The 22821-nt window shown below is 52.1% G+C and overlaps 2 protein-coding genes across 2 annotated transcripts; one reads left to right on the forward strand and one right to left on the reverse strand.

Moving 5' to 3' along the window:
- Positions 1 to 1786: 1786 nt before the first annotated feature.
- On the forward strand, positions 1787 to 15761 carry ACRBP (acrosin binding protein). The gene is made up of 10 exons (XM_086760240.1): positions 1787 to 1811; positions 2650 to 2862; positions 6021 to 6115; positions 6234 to 6336; positions 6468 to 6885; positions 14182 to 14314; positions 14479 to 14658; positions 14753 to 14920; positions 14993 to 15079; positions 15648 to 15761. The coding sequence occupies exons 1-10, from the start codon at positions 1787 to 1789 to the stop codon at positions 15759 to 15761; spliced, it is 1536 nt and encodes a 511-aa protein (XP_086616366.1).
- Positions 15762 to 16776: 1015 nt separating this feature from the next.
- LOC104479585 (protein Wnt-4-like) lies at positions 16777 to 20194 on the reverse strand. Its single transcript, XM_086760272.1, has 5 exons — positions 20130 to 20194; positions 19557 to 19795; positions 18555 to 18686; positions 18250 to 18392; positions 16777 to 17244 (listed from the first exon to the last, which is right to left on the reverse strand). Exons 1-5 carry the CDS (start codon positions 20192 to 20194, stop codon positions 16777 to 16779), a joined length of 1047 nt encoding a protein of 348 aa, XP_086616398.1.
- Positions 20195 to 22821: the final 2627 nt, after the last annotated feature.

Genomic DNA, 22821 nt, shown 5'->3' on the forward strand with positions numbered 1-22821 from the left:
AAATCTCTTTCTGGCACACATAGATGCAGGCCGTGTAGCCAGCACCTGCCAGACATTAATAACACTGCATGACATGCCACGTCGGTGTGCTTTCCTAGGTCGTACATTTCCATCAGCCACAGAGGTCAGCATTGAGTTCCCCTGGGAAGCTGCTCAAGTCGGGATGACACTAACTTGAGTCAGTGGGGAGCAGAGGAGATGAACAGAGTTGGGGAGCTGAAGGCCCTGGAGTTGTCTAAAGTCACTAACAAGCAATATGTCTCAAGCTGAGCAATAGAAGACTAGGAATTGGCTAAAATTTGCAAGCCAGAGCAGTGTTGCCTGTTTCATGGGAGCTAGCTGGAAAATATCCCCTGCTCACTGTGTTTCTAAGAAGCTGCAAAAACATCCTAAAATTCAATGCTGTTGTTAAACGGTCGGGCTTCAAGCTTCTCAGAAACATTACGTTGCAACAAGACATCTAAGAGCAAATTGCAGCTTGTCTTCTGCAAGGACCCGCAGAGCTACGTGCTGTTGCCAGACACCTTTCTAATGGACTGCATGGCTGCGGTGATTTGAGTTTTCACCTTGATAGCCTGTATGGCCACTCAGGGTACTGGCAGGCGATGTGTCAGCCTTGCAATAGCAGCCGGTGCATCTGTAGCACTCTCTACAGCCATTGCATACAGCTGCTCGAATCTCCTGCGATTTGTGACAGAAGCTACTTCTTCAGCAGCATCCTGCTACACCCTTGAAAACTTTGTCCGCCTTGCCTGCAGCTCCTCTTCGGTTCTGCAAGGGTATCATTTCCCAGCTGAGCTGAGGCTGTGGGGCGATGCGGCGGGTACACAAAGCCGCTCTGCCACCCTGCATTTTGCTTACAGATGCAGTTCTTGGAGCTGCTGTGCCAAGCATTTTCTTTCCAATCACCCTGACAGCTGCTTGCCTGTGATGGTTATGGTGGTGTCTTTGCCTCTCGCACCAGAAATTGCCCAGCTGTGGGAAGCACTGTGTCGGCTGCAATCCATGGGGTGTTCATGTGGGTTGCTACGTCTGTGCCCTGCACTTTGGTCTCTGTAGTAAGAGCCAGGCACAGGCACATAGGTGTAGGTCTCCCTCAAAACCAGCCCTGTGGAGCTCTAAGCATCTCCATGCTGGTGGTCCCAAAGCCTCTTTCACTGGCCCCATTCCCCCTTTTCTCTTGGAAGGCTTTAATGTGCGGAGAGCAGCGCTTGGGGCACCCACACCAGAGGCAGAGGAAGACCAACTGCAGCTTCTGTGACTCACTGAGGGTTCAGAAAGTGGCATGGCTGCCTGGGAGAGATCAAGCCAGCTTCTCACCATGTCCTGAAGCGAGCCAGTGCCGGGATGCTCCCCGGTTTGGCAGGCAGTGAGTCTCAATCCCCGCAGGTGGAACAGGGACAGATTTTGTCCCCTTTCTCCTGCAAAAGAGCACAAAATGCTTTGGGGTACAAGGTACCCCAAAGGTACTGCTTTTGGGGTGCCTTCAATCCAGCGGTAGCCTGGCCAGGTCTCAAATACTGTTGCAGGCTGTTGCCAGCCACCACCATGTCCCCAAGCAGAGGCAGAAGTTCCTAGCTTGAGTCTCGCTCTTCCCACTTGCTTTGTCCCCATGGTCCCGGCTTCTTCCTTCCTCGTGGAGTGCCCGTCTCCCCTCACACCCCCATGGGCACCAGCCCGTGCCTCGGCTCCCCTCCACACCCCTCCCCTGGCCTGGTGTCACCTTCTCATTCTACCGTTGCCAGGGCCACCAAGCGTAACCGGGGTGCTGGGGCCTGGGGCAGACATGTTGAGGCTGCCCTGCCTAGTGGGTGAGTGACCCCTGCCTGGACCCTACCCACCATCCCGGGGCCACCTCAGAGTGTGGGGGCCAGGGCTGGAGGGAGGCCTGAAGCCCCTGCTGCTGCCACCCCCCGTCTCCCATCTGCCATCTCCCACAAGAGCACCCCGCTGGGCCCGGTGGCTCCACTTGCCCAGGGGGTGGCTGCAGGCTCTCAGAGGGGACGTGGGGCGGCGGGGGCGGGAGAAGGGGGCCCAGCTGAAGGCAAAGGAGGGAAGGGAGGGGACAGAGGGATGTCCCCCTCAGAGGGGCACAGGACCCTGGGGCGGTGGAGGGGGCTGCTCACAGCAGTGGGGCCTGCACCATTGTGGGTGCCTCTGGAGGCACCAGGCAACTGAGGCTGGGGCTTTTGGGGGAAAAAAATTCCCCAAAACCCCCCAAAACCCAGACAAAACTAAGAGTCAAAACACCTCCTCCCCCAATCCAAACCAAACCAAATTCACAAAATCCCCCAACTTTTTTTTTGCTTTTTTTTCTTCTTTTTCTTTTTTCTTCTTTTTTTCTTTTATTTTTTTTTAATCTTTTTTTTTTTCTTTTCTCCTTTTTTTTCTCTTCTCCTTTCTTCTCTCTTTTTTTTTTTCCTTTTCCCCTTCTTTTTTTTACTTTATCCCCTCTTACCCCAGGGATCCTGCTTCCCCCAGTGCCTTGCAAGAAGGGGGGTGGTGGAGGGAGACCTCAGGCCAGCTTGTCCCTGCACCCTGCTCAGCACCAGCAGACAGGAGTGGGCCACCCCACCAGCCTCTCCTTCATTTCCACCCACCACTTGTCCCCGTTAAGGAGGATTAAGCACAGCCCACCTTCTCCCGCAGGGCTGCTGATCTGGCTGAGGTACTCTGCCGCCCCACCGGTGCCTCCTGCTCCAGGCAGCCCCCTGTTAGACAAGGAGTACCAGCTCTTCTTTGCCAGCATGGAGCCCTCCTGGAAGGCAGCTATGTCCTGCCAGCTACGCCAGGCAAAAGGCTGCCTCAGCCCCACCATCCTGAAGCTGGACCAGGAGGAGAACCATGGCCTTGTCCCCAAAGGTAGGGGTACCACCCCACCTCCAGGGGTAGAGGGGGGGCATCACCCCAGCTGGAGCAGTGCTGGCTGTTTCTCTGCCCTGAAATGCTACAAGATTATGGGAGGGGTGGTGGGATGGGTTGTTTTGGGGTCTCTAGCCCTCTTGGAGCAGGACACTCTCAGCACCATGGCTTAAAGCAAGAGAGTCTGGTTTTGTGGCCTCCCTGGGCACCCCTTCCAGTGCTACACTGCTTTAGTGGAGAAAAAAAGCATTTCCTAATGGCCAATCCTAACCTCCCAAGCAGGAATATGCAGGTTTTTTTCCCTCTTATGCTGTCTGGAACCACCAAGAAGAGTTTGACTTTGTCATCTTGTAGCTTTCCTTCAGGTCCTTGTGGGCCGCCGTTAACTCACCTCCCCATCTCCCCTTCACCCAGCTGAACAAGGACAGCTGCCCCAGCCTCTCTTCATGGGTCACAGGCTGAAAGCCACGGTCGTTTTAGTGGCCCTTCACTAAGCTCTTCAGTTTCTCCACATCTCCATTGGTGGGATGGCAGGGGAAAAAAAAACTGGCCACAGTTTTCTGAAGCTTGCTGAAGCTCATCATCTCTTCCTGACAGTTCATCTTACAACCTGACTGGCTCCTTCCAGCTTGATCTCGGGTTTAACACAGAAGCTTGACTCATAGGCTCTCATGGGTCTTTAAGAAAGCTTGAGCTGATAAGCTACTTTTTAAAGTGTTTAACATTTCAAGAGCCAAGAAATATCCCAGTTCAGAAAGCACCATAGCAACAGCACCCTTTACATCTCTGCAGTCATACTTCCCCTGCACCCCTGCATCAGAGAATTTAAGTGGCATAATTATATCTGTGCAGCTGAAAAACTTGGGACTACTTCTGTTGTATTTTTCTTCAGAGGAAAAAAAAAAGGAACAATTTTCTCATAAAAAAATATGTCTTTATATTTAGCTATGAACGTCAATGAACTGAATGATCAGCCAACTGTGTTTATTTGGACTGCAGCTTGAGGGCAACTATTTCTTGCTTGTTTCTGCAGCTGTGTCAGGAGACTGTGTCCCACCCCGCATCACCAGACCCAGGGACGGGTCCTGGTATCCTCACTTGCTTGTGGGTACCTGCTGTGATGCTAGGTGCACCCAGCGGCTGTCCCTGGTTCCTCTCCCAGCAATGCCCAGTGCCCAGGCACCCCTCTGTGGCATATCCAGCCATTCTCCACTGCTGCTGCCTTCAGAGGCTCAGCTGCCAAGAACAGGAGCATCTGGGAATGGCAGGAGATGGGACAATTTTGTAGAATGCCCACTTTGCCATCTTTTCCTCTGTTCCTCAGCCCAACAGACCCATTTGGCAAACTTTATTCCCTTCCATGTTCCCTTTCTTCCAGTTTTGGGGCTATTTTGGCATGTGCTACAGCCAGGCTGAGAGGCCGAGGGGATACAACACAGCGTGTGCCCTCACATGTTTTGTCTCTGCTGTCCTCATAGATAAATGGCAGTGCTGTTTACGTCCAAATATTTGCGAGCATTAGCTTTGTCTCTTCAGGTGTGGTGCTAAGGAAAGCTGTAGCTGTTTGCTGCAAACACATGGGCAGGAGGAACAGAGGAAAGAGGCAAAAGATCATACTGATTACACTAAGCAGCTGGTACTGGGAAGGGTTCCCTTTGGTGGGAATGTCAGAGGATTGAAAAGAAGATTAGTATTTCCATAGGGGAGATGAGCTAAGAGAAAAGAGGAGATGAGGATCAGTGCTAAAGGAGGCGAGCTGCTCATCAGGCCGTGCCATCAGCATTCAACAGGTTGTGAGAGAGTTGAGCCATGGTGAAAATCACAAGACCAGCAAAGAAACCCAACAGGAACTTTATCAGTGCCAATATTTTTTTCTGCTTCCCAGATGCTGGAATGCGAATGTACTTTTCTTCTCCCCCCACCTCAAAATGGAAAGTTTCTGTATCCTCATAGGGATGGTTTGTGACAGGAGACAGCAAGCCGTAATACTCCAAGCCCGGCCCAGTATGCGCTGGGGATGCAGCCCTGGCCAGAAGAGCCAGGCTGACACTGGGGTTAGCACATGGCTGGGCTTCCTCCTCTGCCCAACGGCAGCAAGTCTCCTTTACAAGTAGTGGCTGTGTGGTGGAGTAAAACGTTGCAGCTCCCAGGCCATTGCACTGGCCAAGTCCACGTCATTAAGAGATTTCACAGGGCATTGCCAAAGGACAGGGTGGAGGGCTGGCTTGTTCCCTACAAGCTGGGCATTCTTCTGGGCTGGGATCCTGGCAGATACTTGAAATTCTACCTCTGCTGGTGAATCCATATGCTCAACCCAAGGGAAGAAGTGTGTACAGTGTAAAAGATGGTGTACAAGCAAGTAACAGGAGAGCAGTGCAATTCCACTGCTAAACTCCTCCATCTCAGCCAGCACTTGGCCCATTTGATCTACACAAAGGGCTGGCTGTGCTAGCTGGGCCATGCATCCACAGACAGGGAGAACAAGATTACCCTCCTCCTCAAATCTCTCAGGGTTTTCGGCTCTCCTGCATGCCCTCGGCTATCCCGTGATTAGTGCAGGAAGAGTGGCAGCTTTTGAGCCAGGAGAGTCAGCAGTGCCCATCAAGAGTATGGTGCATGTGTGTACTGGCACAGGCTTTGCCAGCAGCACCTCAGCCCTGTGGACTTGTCTCCATCCCCTGCACATCTGGAATCACTGTCAAACTATTTTGACCTGAAGATGTTGTCTCCTCTGGTGTTCCCAGGCCCAGTCTGGTCACCTTTTTAACCCATCATATTGTTACTTGACTTTAAAAAAATAAATAAATAAATAAAACCCTTCAAGGACTAATAATAGAGTCCTTATCAGATCCCCTTATCAGATCCTGGGATGTTTGGGTCTTTGTAAAGGGGAATATAACCGTGTGAAAAAGGGCAGAAGGACAAACTGAAACCCCAGCTGGTTTGGAGGGAAAGTGCGTGTTGCACCTGTGATCAGGAGCTGTAACAGCACAAGGCTGTGATGTCCACTTGGGAGCAGACAGCTTTGACTTCAACCACAAGCCACTCTGAAAGCAGCCATCCAAGAGGTCCCCATCTCTTGCTGCGCCCAGGTCAAGGCGTCAGATGCTTAAACCTGTGAACTGCCCCCATCCCGCATCTCTCTCACTCCTCTACAGGGCCGGTCTGCTCTGACTTCCCGGAGGCACCATGGTTTCCGACCTTCTGCCAGTTTGCCCAGTACCGCTGCTTCAAACACCAGTTCTACGCCAAGGTGGGAAGTAGGATTCGGGATGGGGCAGGGAGGAGTATCTCTTGGGAGATGGAAGGGGTGAGGAGGAAGGGAAGATAATGCAGCGGGACTCATGTTTCTCCCTTCTTCCTCCGCTCAGCGAATCCCGTGTTCAAGTTTGTCTCCTCCAAAAAACCTTCCAACAGAGCAACCCCACACTGTGGCCTTGAGGGCAATGGGCAAAAGCTCCTCTGAGAAAAAAGGTACAGCTGCTCTGAGCTGGGCACCCCTGCTCACCTGCTGATTTCCCTCAGCTACTTTCCTCCCCACCTCAGCAGCTTTCTGGCTGGCCTCAGAAAGGTGCCCTCAGCCTCCCATCCCACTCTCTCCCCAGCTCCAGGGCAGGCTTCTCTTTCACGCGTTGATGCGCTGCTGCGCGACAATGTGGACACTCTCCTGAAGTACTCCTACGCACTGTCCAGTCAGAAACCACTGACAAAGAAGCTCCCCCTGGCCACATCAGAGGTGCCGAGACCCTCGCAGCACGAGGATCTGCCTGTGCTTCCACCGACCCTGCTGGCCTCGACTGCCCCTGCCCCCTCGCCTCCCACACTGGAATCCCCTGCCCTGGCAGAGCAAGCATGGAAGGAACAGCTGCTTGACAGCATCTGGCAGCTGATTCACTTAGCCCTCTCCTTGGCGAAGGCCCTGGACATCAAAGGCTCTCCTCCAGACCCCAGTGCCAAGCCAGACACAGGGAGCTCATCAGGCGGCACCGAGCAGGAGGTGCAGGAAACAGCCCCCCATGGCAGGTGAGGGGAACACCTGTCTTCACACCCAGTGGGGTACCATGTGCCGCTCGTACAGAGATGTCCTCACACGTGCCAGCTAGTAGCTCAACAGCACTCAGGCCCCTGCCCTGAGCAGCTGGTGAGTGCAGGCGGGCTTTCTGGATCAAACTGTCTCATACAGAGCGGGAGTGAACCCAGGGAGCTCCTCAGACACTCTGTGCTCCAGCTCAGAGTGAGCAGGGAGAGGGTGACACAGCCCCGCTAGCACCTGACAATGTTATTGCCCTTGTGTCCTGAGCAAAGTGCATTTAGGCTGGGCCTTAGCTGCAGGCAGGGCTTTATCCCATGCACATTTATCCCCACACTGTGGCCATCTCCTCCCAGCTCACTTCTCCCTGCAGTCTGGATGACCTGCAGAAAGAGCTTCCTTGCAAGGAAGCTCTTAGGAGCTGGAGTAAAAGTGTGTCTCGCTGTGCTCCTCGCCGCTCTGTGTGCAATGTGAAGCAGATGTTTCTTGAACAGTCTGACCTGTGGAGGGCTCCAAGGGGTGCTCCATCTGCACCCAGGTAGCAACCCTGGACTAGGAAACAGAGCCAGGAGCACAGAGCCTTGCTCCTGGCTGTGCAGGACCGCTACTTCTCAAGCACATGCACCCCTCTGCATTCCGGATCTGTGCACTGCTCTTCCTGAGGGGTTTCTGGTTTCCCATTCTGGCTTTGAAAGCAGCTATGTGCCAGTTCTGCACAGGGCCCTGTGACAGTCCAGCTTGCTGCAAATCTTTTATGTGCCTTTCTTAGTTCCTCTGGCCTAAGGATGCTTTAAAGCATCTTGAGCTCTTCTCAGCTGATCTGCTAGGATCCATGCTTAGGCAGCTGGAGCTGGTGAGCCCAAACAGAAAAGACCTGCAAAAGGATCATATATTTTCACTCAAATTTACTTTTTGATCCTTTAGTACTTCACAGCTGAGGACCACTTGCTTTGACTGAGATGCAAAGATTATTTTGCATGCTCAAGATTAAAAAAAAAAAAAGCTGTCTAGATGTGATTTTCATAGAGAAGTCACTTTGGTTTCCCTCTGTTGCTGGCTAGTGATGTTCCTGTAAGCACACAGATTTTGTGCATGATTGCAGATCCGTGGTTTCCATTAAAAACACTGCATACTACTATATTTGAGCCAGAGATCCCACTTCTGCATGTAAAAATGAATTGCATGGTGTTGTTAAAGCTACAACTGTTCTCTTGCAAGACTGTAACTTACGTCATCCTCCCTCCTAATACTGTAGGAGGCTTTTACTGCCCGGCAAATTCTTCCTTGTGTATGTACTCTAAGGCAAAATTCTGTTTCATTGAGGATATGTTCCATTTTCCTGCCTCTGAACTTGAGCCTTGCTCTGATTTAGTTACATTGGGATTACTGAGGGACTGCTGTGATTGCAGATGACACTCAGTATTCTGCTGCAGAGTTTCTCAAAGACGCTAATGCTGACTGTGTCTGTAACCTGGCAGCCGAGCCCCATTAATTATGCTAAGCAAAGCTTAAACTCAAGTGAGGATAAAAAGGCAAGCCTGTCAGCTTTGCTGCTCGCCACATCCCACCTCCTCTCAAAGGGAGTTCAAAGTATGACCTAAAAAAGGGGCAAAATGCTTTGAGGCATTTCCATTTCTGCAAGAGGAGCAGTACTGGGTGGGACTGGTCGGTCTGCACAGGTGCCGTTCGGTGTCTAGTTTAACACAAGGTGCACACAGTTGTGACAGGCACCGAACCCTGGGCTGAATATCTTCCTTAGGGTCTTATGTCCAGTGGGATATCCATCCCTTCCCACTCACTCATGCTTGTGAGTGAGGAGGGCACCCAGGCAGCTGCTCTGGTAGCTCTACCAGCTTTCATAGTACCTGATGAAGCTAGTTGTGACCTTTAGAGAGAGACAGGGCAAAGGCAGTAATAAAATAAAGTGAATTTGCAGCACGCTTTTGTGGCCTTTCTGCTAGCACTGAATCAATATAGGGGGAAAAAAAAAAGTGTCTCTTATTGCATTTATGTTCATTTTTTAGTCCTTATTGTGCTTTCTGCCCCATGATTAAAGAGCTATTTATTTCCCAGTATTTCCTCTCCTAAAAGTTGCCTATATAACCATGATTCAGTCTTGCAATAAGCTAAAAGAGAGTTCTGTACCTCTTACATTATAAAGGTTGTGCATCTCTCATTTTCTGCAGCAATTTTCAGTGTCCCTTTAAAACATCCACACGCTCTAGCTCTGCGTGCAGCGTTCAGCAATGGGTTTCAGCAGCTGGGTACGTAGAAGGATGTCAGCCTCCCTTCCCTTCTCTGCTCTTCTGTTTGCACACAAGAATTGCATTTGCCCTTGTTCCCAGGGCTTCCCACTATTGCGTTGTTTGTCTGCTACGACCCCTACACCCCTTTCAGTGTCACCACTGTCCCGGATACAGACCCTGTCCTGTTGGTATTCACACGCAGGTGCTTGTGGTTCAAGCGAGCCCAGCTTCCTCAGCAAGGCTGATCTGAGCCCTCCTGGCAGCTGCACCTTCCCACTCCTGCTTTATCCCTCAAAAAGTGCTTGAGGTGCTTATATTTCATCCTTGACATCTTTAATTTTAAGCCTAGACCCTCCATTAAAAATACCATCCCCAGAAAAACACTCTCTTTCAGTTATCGTCACCCATTAGCAATTACTTTTTCTTTTTTACCCTGGGTCTGGTGGTGCAGGATGAGACCCGTTCCCCTGACGTGTCTCAAAGGCTTTCAGGAATTAGCTGTGGCTTGGGGATGATGCAGATGTATCTCTTTTGGCTGCTCGGTAAGGCCAGGGCCCAATTTAGTGTCTCCATATTGCTACTGTGCATGGCTAGCTGTGAAAGGGGAGCGTGACAAGGAAAGTTGTCTTTTCTCCACAACGCTAGAAGTTTAAATGCTCCCGGGTTTTTGGAACTGTCAAAGCAAGGGGCAGTCAGTGTCCCAGGGGGACAGAGGTAAAAGGCTGCAACATTGTACAGGTCAGCAGGAGAGATGTATTTACAAAATACAATTTTTCCCACGCTTCATGACCCCTCGCTCCTTGAGCAGGTGTTACATTCTCATTCTCCCAGTGGCTCCTGTGTTGGGTTACCTGCTGGGTTTGATCTGTCAGGTATCTAGTCAGCCTACCTGCCTTCTTGGCATGCAGGCCAAGATCTCTTTTTCTTTCTGAAGCTATTAAGAATGGCTTTTTCCTGAGTCGTTTTAGCTTCCTGCAGCAAGCCCCCTAAATTAGAAGTTGCAAAGTGCTGTAAAGCTGCTGTTTGCTCCTTATCTTCTTTTCTGCTTGCCTCAGGTATTCACTCCACCTCACACAGCCAGTCAATATTGGGGAGGTTCAGCAGCTGAAAGTTAATGGCCCAAATCGTTTTCATTATGTCAAGACAGAGGTGGATGTTGTTAACCAGCCCTCTTCCCAGATACTGCTGAAGTAGGCTCTACGTGGGTCGCTCCATGTCTCGAGATGCTAAAGCATGATAGGGTTTTATCTGCCGCTTTCTCTTTTTGCCATTGAGCAGTTACTGAGCTTGGTCCACAGATTCTTGCTAATTACCTTTTTTCACACTCCCTTTGAAACGTACCTGCTAGGCTTTTTCCAGGGCAGCGGTTAGGACATTAACGTGCAGAGGTACAAAGCTTTAGACAGACCTATCAGTTTCCCTGACCCACAGATATTCTGCACATCCACAAGCAGCTCAGCAGCATGTCAATGAGTGCAGGGGACTAGCAGCAGTGCTGTGCCAGGTCCGTACCATTTGCCTGTAGTGCCCCTGTGATGGGATACAAAGCCCCAGTGCTGCTGTAAGGCAGCAGCAGTGGGAGTGTGGCTGGATGCAGCAAAGAGCAGTGCCAGGGCGCTGGGCATCCTTGGGAGAGGAACCAGGAACAGCCCCTGGGGACACCTAGCACCATGGCATCGTGGATGGCAGGAGAGAGTCCAAAACCTGTCCCTGACCTGTTCCCCTGACACCTCTCCACTACTTTCAGGAACTAGCTGTCACTTGGAGTTGATGTAGATGTATCTCACTCACAAAGAGGTGGTAAACCAACTCATAAATTTGCAGCCATGAGGCCAGAAAGCCTCACAGAGGAGATGGAGAACAGAGATAGAGGAGGAAATGGATGTCACAGAGGGTGCAACAGAATTTCCTGGTAACCTCAGGCTGATGGCACGACTCAGTTTCCTGTGTGGTGAGCAGACGTTATGAACACAATTTGTGTGCATCTCATATATGGCCAACAGCAAAGCGTTGGTAGATGGTGCGCAGGGATGCGAGGCTTTCTGCTCTGTGTGAGCCAGTCATAGTGAATACGCTCTATAAATGTAAAGTTTGCTGTACAGCAAAGGCTCCTACCCACGTCTGACTTTGCATCTGTTCTGAACAAGTAGGTCATCAACACTCAGCAGATGTTTTATTGCTACTTATGAGCTACTTATGGAAGCACTCTTTTTGGAAAAGGCTGGAGACGAGTTCCCTTTTACTGCCCCTTTTGCCTGTAATCCTCTATTTGCATCCCGTTCGGGCTGCAATTGTCAGACCCATACATGTGTTAGAGAAAGCAAAGGCTGTTAAACCCATTTATTAGCAGTTGCTTTCTAAGCCTCAGGTTGTTATTTATTTCCTGTTTTTAAATAAGTACATCAAGCTGGGCAGTTTTCTTCTTTTTTTTCTACCTTAGTGACGAAAACACCGAAGCTATTCATATAATTTTTTTTTATGACTGTTAATGTGCCTCTCACTTTACTGGCTTGAGCATCCTGGTGTGATGAAAAAGCAATCAAATCACAACGTACCATTGGAATAACATGCAAGTAGTGCAGTGGAACAATAGCCAATAATGGCATATTCGTGGATAAATTCTTTCAGATAAGTTTGGAGAATAATATCAGAGTCATTAACTGAAATTTGAGAATCCCATCAAGATGACCCAGCCAGTTTACCAAATCTTGAAGGCGAAGATCCAACTGTGCCTAAGCAGTCAAGCATCTGAGTGGTGGCAGGGACTCTCTTCAGCTGTCGCAGATTTATCAGCAGAGCGGACCAAACACTTGTTCTCCTGGGCTACAACTGCTTAGAAGAGAAATCGCCAGTGTTAGGTAATCCCCACACAAAGAGCAAGCCTTTACAGAAGAGAAGTGCTAGGTCTGCCCTGGGGGCTGTCACTGGTCCCTCTCTCAGCAATGCCCAGCTCCCAGTCACAGGAAAATGCTGAGAGGGTTGAATTGAACAACCTTAGACAAGATTTTCAAGTGGGATGAGAACAGACTTTTTTTGCTCTAAATTTAAAATTTCCTGCTCTTCTTGGTATCCGACATGGTCTGAATGTTTATAGATGAAATAAAAAACCCAAAAATAAAAAGGATCATGTGGAGCCATGAGATGGAGGAGTGGACATAAAGGATCTTACAGGTTCTGAAAGTGCTCTCTGCAGGATGGATGGGCTCTGTTTCTCTTTTTTATCGCACAAAGTAATTCTTTCCAGCTTTGCCTGAAAGAGTTGTTATCTGCCACTACTGTCCTCAGTTTGCATTCTTTTGTCCTCTCTAAACTCAGACCTTCCCTCCACAAAGCTCTGACCAAGTTGGCCACGCTGTGGTGCATTGCAGCAAGAGATGCATAGGCTTGCAAGATGTAGATTTCCAGGTTTTCAGCTGTCCTCAGTTTTTCGGTGGATGTGGTTGATGTGCTGTGGGTCGGCACCATGGTAATTTGTTCACATCTCTGTATCCACAGAATATCATTTGCAGCCTGTCCACAGCGCAGTACAGGATGGTGTGTTGAAGGAATATCTTCTCTTGCCTTGATGCAGGCTAGGACAGCATCTGCTCTAGCAGATGCTCTAGCAGTTTTATCTGTGATAAAACAAGTTTGACTGTAGTGTCTTTTTAAAAAACCTAGCACTCATCATATTTTCTGTGACTAAGATTTTCCAGCTTCTCTTGTAGTAGCAAAGTGAAAGAGATGCCTTCAGAGATCCTGACATGCTCATTTGCTGCTGATTACTCTGAACAGTTTGGGTACAGGATCACTTATTTCTGACCCACTGCAAGTGCAGAGTGTGTGCTGTGAGCTCCTTCATCCTCAGAGTAGGGCAGGGCCTGGGGATGTATTAAGGAGGTGCACAAAACTTTTTCCTCTTAGTAGCCCTAATGCTCACCCACGTTCTCCTGCGTGAGCACACACCTAGACCCAGTGCAAATGCCAAGCATCTGCATGTTCCTGTGCATAAGGTGTACGAAGAGCCCAACAGCGGGGAGATTGATCTCTTTGAGCCTTTAGGGCTGGCAATTGCTCTGATCACTCACCCTGGCCTTCCTCCTCAGCACAGGACGTGGAGCTGTGCCTGGTGAGCCCTGAAGGAAAAACAGTATCATGTGGCTGAGCTACATACCCTTCTCCTAAAAGAAATTTGGGATATATTTTTGAAGACTCCAAGCTGTGGAGAGACCTCCCCATCAGCTGCTTCCATGCTAAAATACCCTTCTTGTCAGGAACATGCAGCTAGTTTATAGTTTGAATGGATCTCACCCCAAATTACAATCACCAAAAGTTGTTCCTCTTCCATCTGCTCACGAAGAGAACCTTGCAGCGGATTCCCATCTTGGTAAAAATACAGATTGACTGAGTGGCAACCCACTAGTGTCTTTGCTCCAGGTGAAAGTTTTCCAGGCCTCAGGAAATCTCATCTTCATGACCTTCCTCCAGGTTCTCCACCTTTTTTTTTTTTTTTTCCAAAGGCTAGTCTGAAGTCTCCAAGAAGTTTCATCTATTCTTAGGAAAACTCCTCCATACAGCTTAGCCCATGCATGGATTTTAAGAGCATTTTAACATAAGCAATTGCTGCTCTTGTCTTTTCTTACTTTCTGCCAGATCAAAGTTTGTTTATTTAGCATTGCTTTTGTTTACAGACACAGAAGACAAATATTTAATGAGTATTTTTACCTCTTCTGTGTCACTGCTGATAGTTCACACCATCTCTGTCTAATAACAGTTCTGTACCATGTGTACGATTACTACTGTTCCTAAAAGATGCAAAATATTTTTATTGTCCTTATCCCACTGTCCCTAAATTTTCTACCTTTAGTGTCCCATGTCAGTCTGGATGAACAGTTCATTCCTTGTTACCAATTTTTTCCCCTTTACATCAAATACATTGGCTCAAGCAGGAGGGAGGCTTAATAAGTTGTATGCTCCAGACCCAAATGTTTTTAACTAAAGGTCTATCTCTTTGACTTGTGACAAGAGAATATACTTTATTTTTTCTATCCCTTTCTCTGCCAGCCTTTTATCCGTGAAGAACGATGAGGCAGTGACGATCCTGTGCTATGCAATGCTGGAGGGAAACTGTCTCTTGTCGGTGGTCACCCAGGCCTGGAAGGAGATGGAAGAAAGAGTCTTTGGGTTTGGGAATTCGGTAAAGATGCTGATGTCTATTATTGACCCCCCACTGTCCTTTTAGGTGCCACCTCCTGGGAGAAGCTGACCTGGGTGACCAGGGAGGCAAGCTCCAAGCCAGGGATATAGGAGATCCTCAGTCTCCTTTTCCTCTCTCTGACCTCCCTGCTGCATCCACCCAAGGTGTGCGACAGCCTGGGGCGGCGTCACATGGACCTGTGCCCTGACTGCGCTTTTTGCTCGCTGAAGAGGGAGCAGTGTCAGAATATCAAAACCCTGAACCGCGTTCACTGCAAGACAGGCAGCTTCACTGCGTACATCAACCCTCAGATCTCAGCCCAGCACCAGGCTGCAGTCAATAAGGTACCGAGCGTGCTGGCCTCTGAGAAGAAACCTGGACTGGGTGGTAGGGAAAGGGAGGAAGAAGCACAGCTCTCTTTATCCCACTCCTTTACAGACCAGCTCCCCAGAGACCTTGGAGTACTATGGCATGGTGGTTTTCAGAGGGCTGAGGACAGAGTACTGGTGCAGCCGGATGGCCACGCATGGCTGTGAGGATCCTCGTGTGACTCTCTGGCTGAAGGCAGAGTACACTGCCTTCCAAGACGGAGATTTCCCAAGCCAGGTGGGTGCCCAGTGAATGCTGCCATCCTTCCTTCTCCTTTTCTTTCTCTGGCCTTCATTCCCATCTCCCCAGATCTGCGACTCGGGAGGAATTCAGCACCCCAGCTACTGCGCGTTCAAGAGCCACCAGTGTCTACAGCAGATCCTCTACAACCAGAAGGTGAGAAGCAGCCTGCAGTGTCCTTTACACAGACTTCTCCATGACTGGTCCCTCCACAGCCAGCCCCGAGTCCCTGCAGGACTCACTGGCCCGCTGCTTTTCCCTCCAGTAGGAGGCACTTGGGTGTGTTTGGGGGGAGTGACAAATAGTGACCCAAGCGCAGCTGGGCATGTAATTGAGGTGGTGGGATTTGCACAGACGCTGTAAGAGATGGCGACAGAGACAGCAGCTAATGTTGAGACAGAGGAGCTGCAGGGAGCCTCCCACACATTGGGGTATTTCTGTACATCCCTGCAGAGGAGGGTCTCCCCCATCTATTGGGTTCTTCCTAGGTGGTAACGAAAAACAGAAACACCAGAGCAGGACAGAGGACTAGCCCATATCTTAGGAAACACATGGTTCAGCTATCATCCTCTCCCTCCCGCTTCCCAGCTGGTTCTCCTCTCTTCCTTCTGGTGCCCCCATTATCCCAGCCTCCAGAGTGATGCTGTTCATCATGAAGGTCCCCTTTCCCTGGGGGAAGGGAGGGAAGTGTCACCAGCCCTATGAACTCAGGCTCTCTTTGCAGGTGTCTCGCCGCAGCTGCCAGAGAAATGAGACCTACCGAGTGCTGAGTAAGAAGGAGGGAGAGGAGAAGGTGCGGCTGTGGCACGAGAGGTTCCTCAGCCTCACCATGGGATAATGCAGCGAGGGGACGCATGGGAAGCACAGGGCTCCAGAGCAGTCCCTCTGGGGCTGTGGTGAGGCAGAGAGCCTGGAGAGACTTGGACAGTTCTTCCTTTTGCTGGCCAGCCAGCTGACCATGGCTGGATCTCCCCCTCTGAGCACCTGCTCTGTGCTGGTGGCAGCTGCACACCAGGAGGGAAGCCTCACTCAACAGCATTTCACTGAGGCACCTGCTGGAACTCCTCCTGAAAACATTTTCTCCAGCCAAAGGAGCAGCTGAGCATCGGAGAAGGCATTAGCCCAGGGAACCGGGATTTAGAGCCACTGGCCCCACCGTCCTTGTCTGAAATCCCCAGCCACCCCTTGCCCCACTCCCCGTGCAGGCCTAGACCAGTCAGTAGTTCTCCCAAGGATGAATCTTATCATATAAAGAACCCGTTCACCCTACAAACCTGATTTGCTCCCTTCTCTCTGATGCTGCCACTCTACAACACCCCTCAGTGACCCCTATGAGAGGGGTCCCCATGCCCCCCTGCTCCACATCCGGGTGTTTCTCACTCGCTGCAGCCCATGTGTCCCCTGAGCACGTGGACTCCAGTGTGGCCTTGTCCCCTCCCAGCCCACAGGAGGGAGCAGAACCACGTACCCTCCGGGTCCCAAACACAGCGTGTGAGGAAGGAGCTGACGTATGCACTTTGCTTTCCATTGCAGCTGGTTTATTTCTAAAGTTTAAGGGTTTATTGGGCCTGCGTCCTCCAATCCTCCATCTGGAAAAATAATTCAAACCACGAAAAGCCCAATGAGGCTGGCGAGAGGGTGCTGTGTGGGGAGCACACAGGAGCTGATGGCAGCCCTGGCACCAGGGGTTGCTTTCCGGCAGGGCAGCAAAACCCCACGTCTCCTCTGTCCCTCTCAGGCTGTGTGTCTGCTTCACACCTTACCCTGCTTTCCCATGTCTCTCCCGGGGCTGTCCTCTACTTGTGGCCTTGCAGCCCCCCAGGAAGCCCCCCGCTGCCCCGGCACACTCCTCCTCAGCGGCAGCTGTGCACCTCCACCAGGTGCCGGCACTGCTTGCACTTGACGGAGCAGCACCAGTGAAACTTGCAGCTGCACCGCTCCACCACCTCCGCCTGGGCTGTGTGGAAGCCTCTGCCGCAGCACAGGAGCTCGCAGCCGTCCATGGCTGGGGATGTCCGGTTGCAGTGGCGGCCAGAGGTGCCGAAGACCCCATGCCGAGGGTCTCGGTCGCAGAAGTCTGGGCTGGCCAATAGGTAGACAAGGTCATGAGCCGTGTAGGGCTTGAAGTGAGAACTCTTGGGCACCAGGAGCTTGCGGGAACCAACACGCTTGGGGTGAACCTCTGTCGCACCCTCAAACTTTTCCTTGAGGACGTTGCCCACCTTGCGAAAAGGAGGCATGACCTTCCAGCACGTGCGCACCTCACAGGAGCCTGACATACCGTGGCACTTGCACTCCACCTTCATGTGGGCCAGGAGAGCCTGGGAAGTGGGAGACAGCTGCCAGCCAGACTTGGGACACCCTGCCGTACAGCTCCCATGCCTGTGGGCTCCCCAGCAGCCCCGGTTCCCCCATACACCTCCCACAGGATGGGAGAGCAGGATCTGGGGAAGGTGCAGGAAGGTGCGGGAAGGGAAGGTGCGGGAAGGTGTGGGAAGGGAAGGTGCAGGAAGGGGGAAGGGGAAGGTGTGGGAAGGGAAAGGGGAAAGGGAAGGGGGAAGGGGAAGGGGAAGGGGAGGGGGAAGGGAAGGGAAGGGAAGGGAAGGGAAGGGAAGGGAAGGGAAGGGAAGGGAAGGGAAGGGAAGGGAAGGGAAGGGAAGGGAAGGGAAGGGAAGGGGAAGGGAAGGGGAAGGGAAGGGGAAGGGAGGGGAGGGGAAGGGAAGGGGTAGGGGGAGGGGGAGGGCAAAAAAAGTCTTTTTAAGCCAGGCCAATATGAAACAGAAGGGGATCCACCTTGTGGGAAACAGGCTGGCTTGGGTCTGTAAGAGAAATCCCTGAAGCAGGGAAGAGATGGGGACCCGCGCTCTCCCACGGGGCTGTGGGGAGGGGAACAGATTTGCCCAGAGCCAGGGGATGTTCAAGGGACCAGATCTGACAGCAACCCCTGCAGAAGATGGGGGTTGCTGTCTTTGCTCAGGAGGGGCTGGAGGGGCAGGGAAGCCCTTCAGAGCAGAATGGGGAAAAAAATTTCCTTTGCAGAAAAGGTCAAGGAAGGTAAATCACAGCTGGGCTCTGTGAGGAAAAGGAGGCTGAGCACAGAGGCGGGTAGGGGAGGCCGGGACCCCTCTCTGTGCAGGCAAGGACCCAGCTCGGTGTGAGTGGCGCAGTGCTGGGCTGAGGAAAGGCAGCAGGGTGCAGCAAGATTCACTCTGGGAACCTGTGGCTGCCCCAGAATTTTCCTCAGTGTAATGAGGAATGAGCTCAGCCTAGCCAGGGAAAAGCCCCTGAAGCCAGGCTTGCTTCCCAGCCCTTGTTCCTGCCCTTACCTTCCTCCCAGCCTCATTGTTGTGCAGGTTCATGAGCGCTCGGCTGGAGGAGATGCCGCGGCTCCTCTCGGGATTGTCTACAAAGGCTTGAGAGAAGGCAATCCCATAAGACAGGTTATCAGAGCAGCCCGACCATTGGAAACCTGTGGAGGGAAAGTGGCCACGAGGTGAAAGAGAAGCCCTGGGGGAAGCTCCCAAAGGGCTGAGGGCTTTGGAGAAGGGAAGTGTTTCCTCCCCTGGTGAGGGTCTCCCACATAAATCTTCTCCTCTGCCACCCCCTCCCGGCCACTGGCCTCCTCCTTCACCTTCAGGGCTGACTCCTCGAATCTTGCGGTCGCAGCCGCACTTCTCCAGCTCCCCACGGCTGCAGGCACGAGTCACAGCAAAGGCAATACCAGCAGCAGAGATGGCATGGATGAAAGCAGACTCCCGCGTGCCTGCAGTGGGGTGAGAAACAGCACCAGTCTGCGGACGGGGAAGGCACTGATAGGACACGGTGGGGGGGAAAGAGGCTATGATTGCATGCAGGAAGGATATATTCAGATGGAGACTGCTCAGGAGAAATCGCTGAGAGGATGCTGCAGTTCCCAAGGCCTGGAGCCAGCAAGGGAGATGGCTCTGTGGGATCCTTCTGGTTCAGCACCCTTGCCTTTGGCATCCCTCAGTTCCTGGGTGGTGTGTCCCATTGAGGGACAGAAGCCAGCAGCCCCCAAGGGAAGTGAAAGGGGAGCCTTGGTGGGGGACATCAGGGGCTGAGCCTCTCACGAAGAGGGGTTTGTCGGGGCGACCCTGCCGCCTTGTCGCTAGGAGCCAGAGAGACCCTGCTCATAGCTCCCTGTATGACTTCTTCCTTGCAAGCACACGCCAAATCTGTTCCATACTGGTTTAGGGGCATAGGCAGATCCTTTTTTCCTAGCCTGCAACAAAAAGGGACTACAGCTTCAGAGAAAAAGGTTTGATTTGAGCTGCTACTCCAAAGGGCTGGACTGGCGGCAGGGTAGGGGAGATCTATCATTCTGCAGAGGCGGTACCCAGAATGGTCTAGATGGGACCAAAAAGCCAAGCCTGGCCAAACGAGGAAGAAGTTTAGCCAGAATGTTAATATTTGTAACCGCACACGCGTTTGGTTCAGTTTGCTCTGTGTTGAGTTTTGTTAGCATGTGGAGGAAGGCATTGGCCTTATTCGGTTTGTTTCAGTGTGGCACTTGAACACTAGGCCAGGAAAGGCTGATGTGTCACGGAGAACTCGTGGGCGTACTGAAGGGACCCCAGGCCAACTCTGCCTGCACCGCCTCCCCCTCACTGACCTTGGATGGCGACCTTGCCGAAGACCTGCAGCCCCTGCAGAGTGGAGCAGTTCCACCGGCGAGAGTGAAACTGGTGCTGGCACTCCTCGACAGCCAGCTCTGCACCTCGCTTCACCGCATCCATGGCTTCCACTTGCCGCTGGCAAACACGGATCTGCTCTTCTACCAGCCCCATCAGACCCTTGCAGCCACTGGGGTCCTGAAGGGCCGCCCGCGGAGTAGGCTGCTTGGCCAGGTACCTGTGGAGCAAGAGAGAGATTGAGTCACAGATGGGCTAGAGCCAAGGCCCTCTATAGCCTCATTTTAGAGCAGAAATGGGGCAGGGAAGGGGACATGCTGCCTCTTGTCTGTTCCAAATTGGACATTCCTGCTCCCTATCCTGGTCTGCGCCTCTTCAGCTTCATTGTCCCTTTCCCTTCATGCTCCCAGAGACACCCCTCCTAATGTTCTGCCTTTAGGTTGCCCAGATTCCTTTTTCCATTCTTTTCTCACAGATCCATCTGTTTTCTTGGGAGACAGCACCTCCCCAGGTGACTTTCCAATCCAGACAACACAAGTGCAAACCGTACTTACAGCCAGGTCATGGCAGGGACGTGCCGCACAGGGATCAGCACCACGTACAGCCACACCATCTCCATCCTGTCCCTTGCAAAATTCCACCTTCAGCCACGGTGCAGCAGCTGCCTGAATCTCCTCCTGCGACCTCCCACTGCCTCTGCCCAACAGTCGCTCTCACAGCAGGTCCGGCCCAGCACTGCAAAGCACAGGTAGCCCCCGCCCTGGGCAATGACCATGGGTTGCCCTGGTGTGCCTGCCAGCATCAGAGACCCAGTGACCCACAGAAACATGCCAGGTTGGCCCTGCAAGGGCATCCACGCCGGTGCTGTTCCCTACCTACAGCTCAGGCAGCATCACAGGAGAGGTCTGCACTAGGGCTCTGGGGCAGGCATCTGTCTGAGGGAGCTCACATGGCATCAGCGTCGGACCCCTTGTCTCTGCTGTCCTGTTAGCAGATGATCTGGTTGTCTTCCTCCACAGTCAAGTCACTTCATCAGCAGAAAGCAGCCTGAGACCTGGTCAGCAGCAGACAGAGCCTTCCATACAAGAAAAACCTGGCAGCACCAAGCAAGCTGTCGCTAGACCCACCAGCTTGTCATCACTTTGTCACCAAGACCTTTGGGGAGCTGGAGAGTTTCTCTGCAGTGACAGCTCATGGGAGCAGAGAGGGAAAGACCTGCTGCCTCCCTCATCCCCAGCTGCCGTCCTTGAGGACCCTCCCTCATCTGCCTCCTCCAGGCTGGAGATTCTTCTTTTCTACCCTGCAGCTTACATAGCTACGGCAAACAGATGCAGCTCGGCTGCTCCCTGGCTCTCTTAACTCTTTCTCTGGCAGCTCTTCCTTCACGCCCATCATTTTCTTCCTCATTGCAAGAGGGATAGTCCTTGTTCTTTTCCTAAGAAGGCAGAATGTGTGGGCGCCCCTCTTCTCAGTGGATAGTCCTTTCCCAAGAGCCCCTGGGAATAAAGGAAAGTGTGAGTTGTGTGACAACAGAGATGAAACATCCTGGGAGAAAAGCCTGCCATTCCCTCAGCAGGCCTGGGAAGTACCAGCTGTGCCCACTGCCCTGGAAGGTGAAACTCCTCATGCAGCCCAGAGGTTTCTGCTTTTTGTGCCTGAATCATTCAGAAAGTGAAACATGGCTGCTCTGGCCCTGCTATGGTCCTTCCACCATGGCCCCGCATGTGGGTTAACTCCTTCGCTGTGCTCTTCCACTTTTCTTTGCAAAAAGAGGTTTGAAGAGCACTGGGGTCTATCAATCATCCTTCCAGACCTGAGCAGCCCCAGTGTTGTAGCACACTTTCCACCTCTCTCCTTGCCTTCCCAGCTCCCTGCGTCCCTCATTCTGCTGGGTCCTTGCTCCTGCTTTCTGGAGTCAGCACTCTGGGGCGGCAGGCGTGTTGGGATCTGCAGCATCAGGGTGTAGCCTCCGACACACGCCCCAATAATCTGGTCTTACCTGCTGCCGACTCAGACAGCGGTGAGGAAACGCCAGGGGTTGTGCTGCTCTTCCCCACGAGCTGAGCAAGACAGCGAGGGGCAAGGGTGTGAGCCCACCTGGGCAGGGGTAGACAGAGTTTGCAGGCTGATGCATGAAGACCCGGTGAAGGTGAGTGAACCTGGCTGGGTGAGGGATGCTGTGGGGCAGCGCAAGCTTGCGGGCTAGGCTAAGCGCCACCCTGTCCTCCTCTCCTGACACGCACAGTAAAGCCAGGACTGCTCAGCCAGGTGTGTGCACATGTGTGTCAGGAGCGAGGGCCACAGGGGAGGGGAAAGTTCCCACAGAGTGTGTCAGAGACTCCTTTTGCAAAGGGAGAAGGACCCCTCCCACCCCTACACAGTATATCTGCAAGCCTTTGTCAGTGCCAGAGCCTTGATGGGAACTGAAGAAACACAAAAAGCTGGGAGGACAAAGATCCCAGCCACTAGGAAGTGAGAAAGGGGGTCTGGTTAAAAAAGAGAAGCACTAAAAAGAAGCAGGGTGAGATCAGTGGTTTGGGTGCTATTGTATCCTCCAAGGATTTATGAACAGCAGGAACATATATCCCTTGGCGTGTCATTCCCTGAATGAGGAGGCAGTGATGGCAGAACAAGGCAGGCAGGGAGTGAGAAAGTCAAACAGGAGCAGCAACAGCCAGCAGGCAGAGGAGCTGGGCAAGGGCTGCAGAGAAAGAGGGAGCCCACAGGCACGGCACCGTCTTCTCGGCGCAGCTGGTCCTGGGGAAGGACAATGGTAGGATTAGGAGTGTCCCCATGACCCGTGTCTTCTTCCAAGTGTGCTGGGACTGGCAAAGCAGAAAAAGGACTTGAAGAAGCAGAGTGCCAGGTGGGCTCTGTAGAAGGGCAGATCCCTTCCCACCTATGCTGGGCGGTGCTGGGTCACAGATGTCCTGCTAAATCAGCCCTTGCACTATTTAGTGCTGTGCCTCCTGCAGACTTTAACGACAGGGACCATCGTCTGTGGCAAACATGCCTTTGCCTGCTGTGGGCACTGACACCTCTTCAGAGCCTGGTTCTTTTTGGGTCCCTGCCACATGCCAGCAGTGCGCAGCTGGGCCCCCGGGCACCCCGCAAAGCGCTGAAGCCCATGGGATCGACAGGACTCTGAGCTTTTGCTCGGAGTTAAATGGTGGTTAAATCAACTTTGCTCTCACTTCCTATATTTCACTTCTACCTCCTGTTCAGCAATATTTTGGGGAGGGGGAT

The sequence above is a fragment of the Chlamydotis macqueenii genome, chromosome 1 (genome assembly GCF_036417535.1).
Source record: "Chlamydotis macqueenii isolate bChlMac1 chromosome 1, bChlMac1.mat, whole genome shotgun sequence".
Classification (NCBI taxonomy): domain Eukaryota; kingdom Metazoa; phylum Chordata; class Aves; order Otidiformes; family Otididae; genus Chlamydotis; species Chlamydotis macqueenii.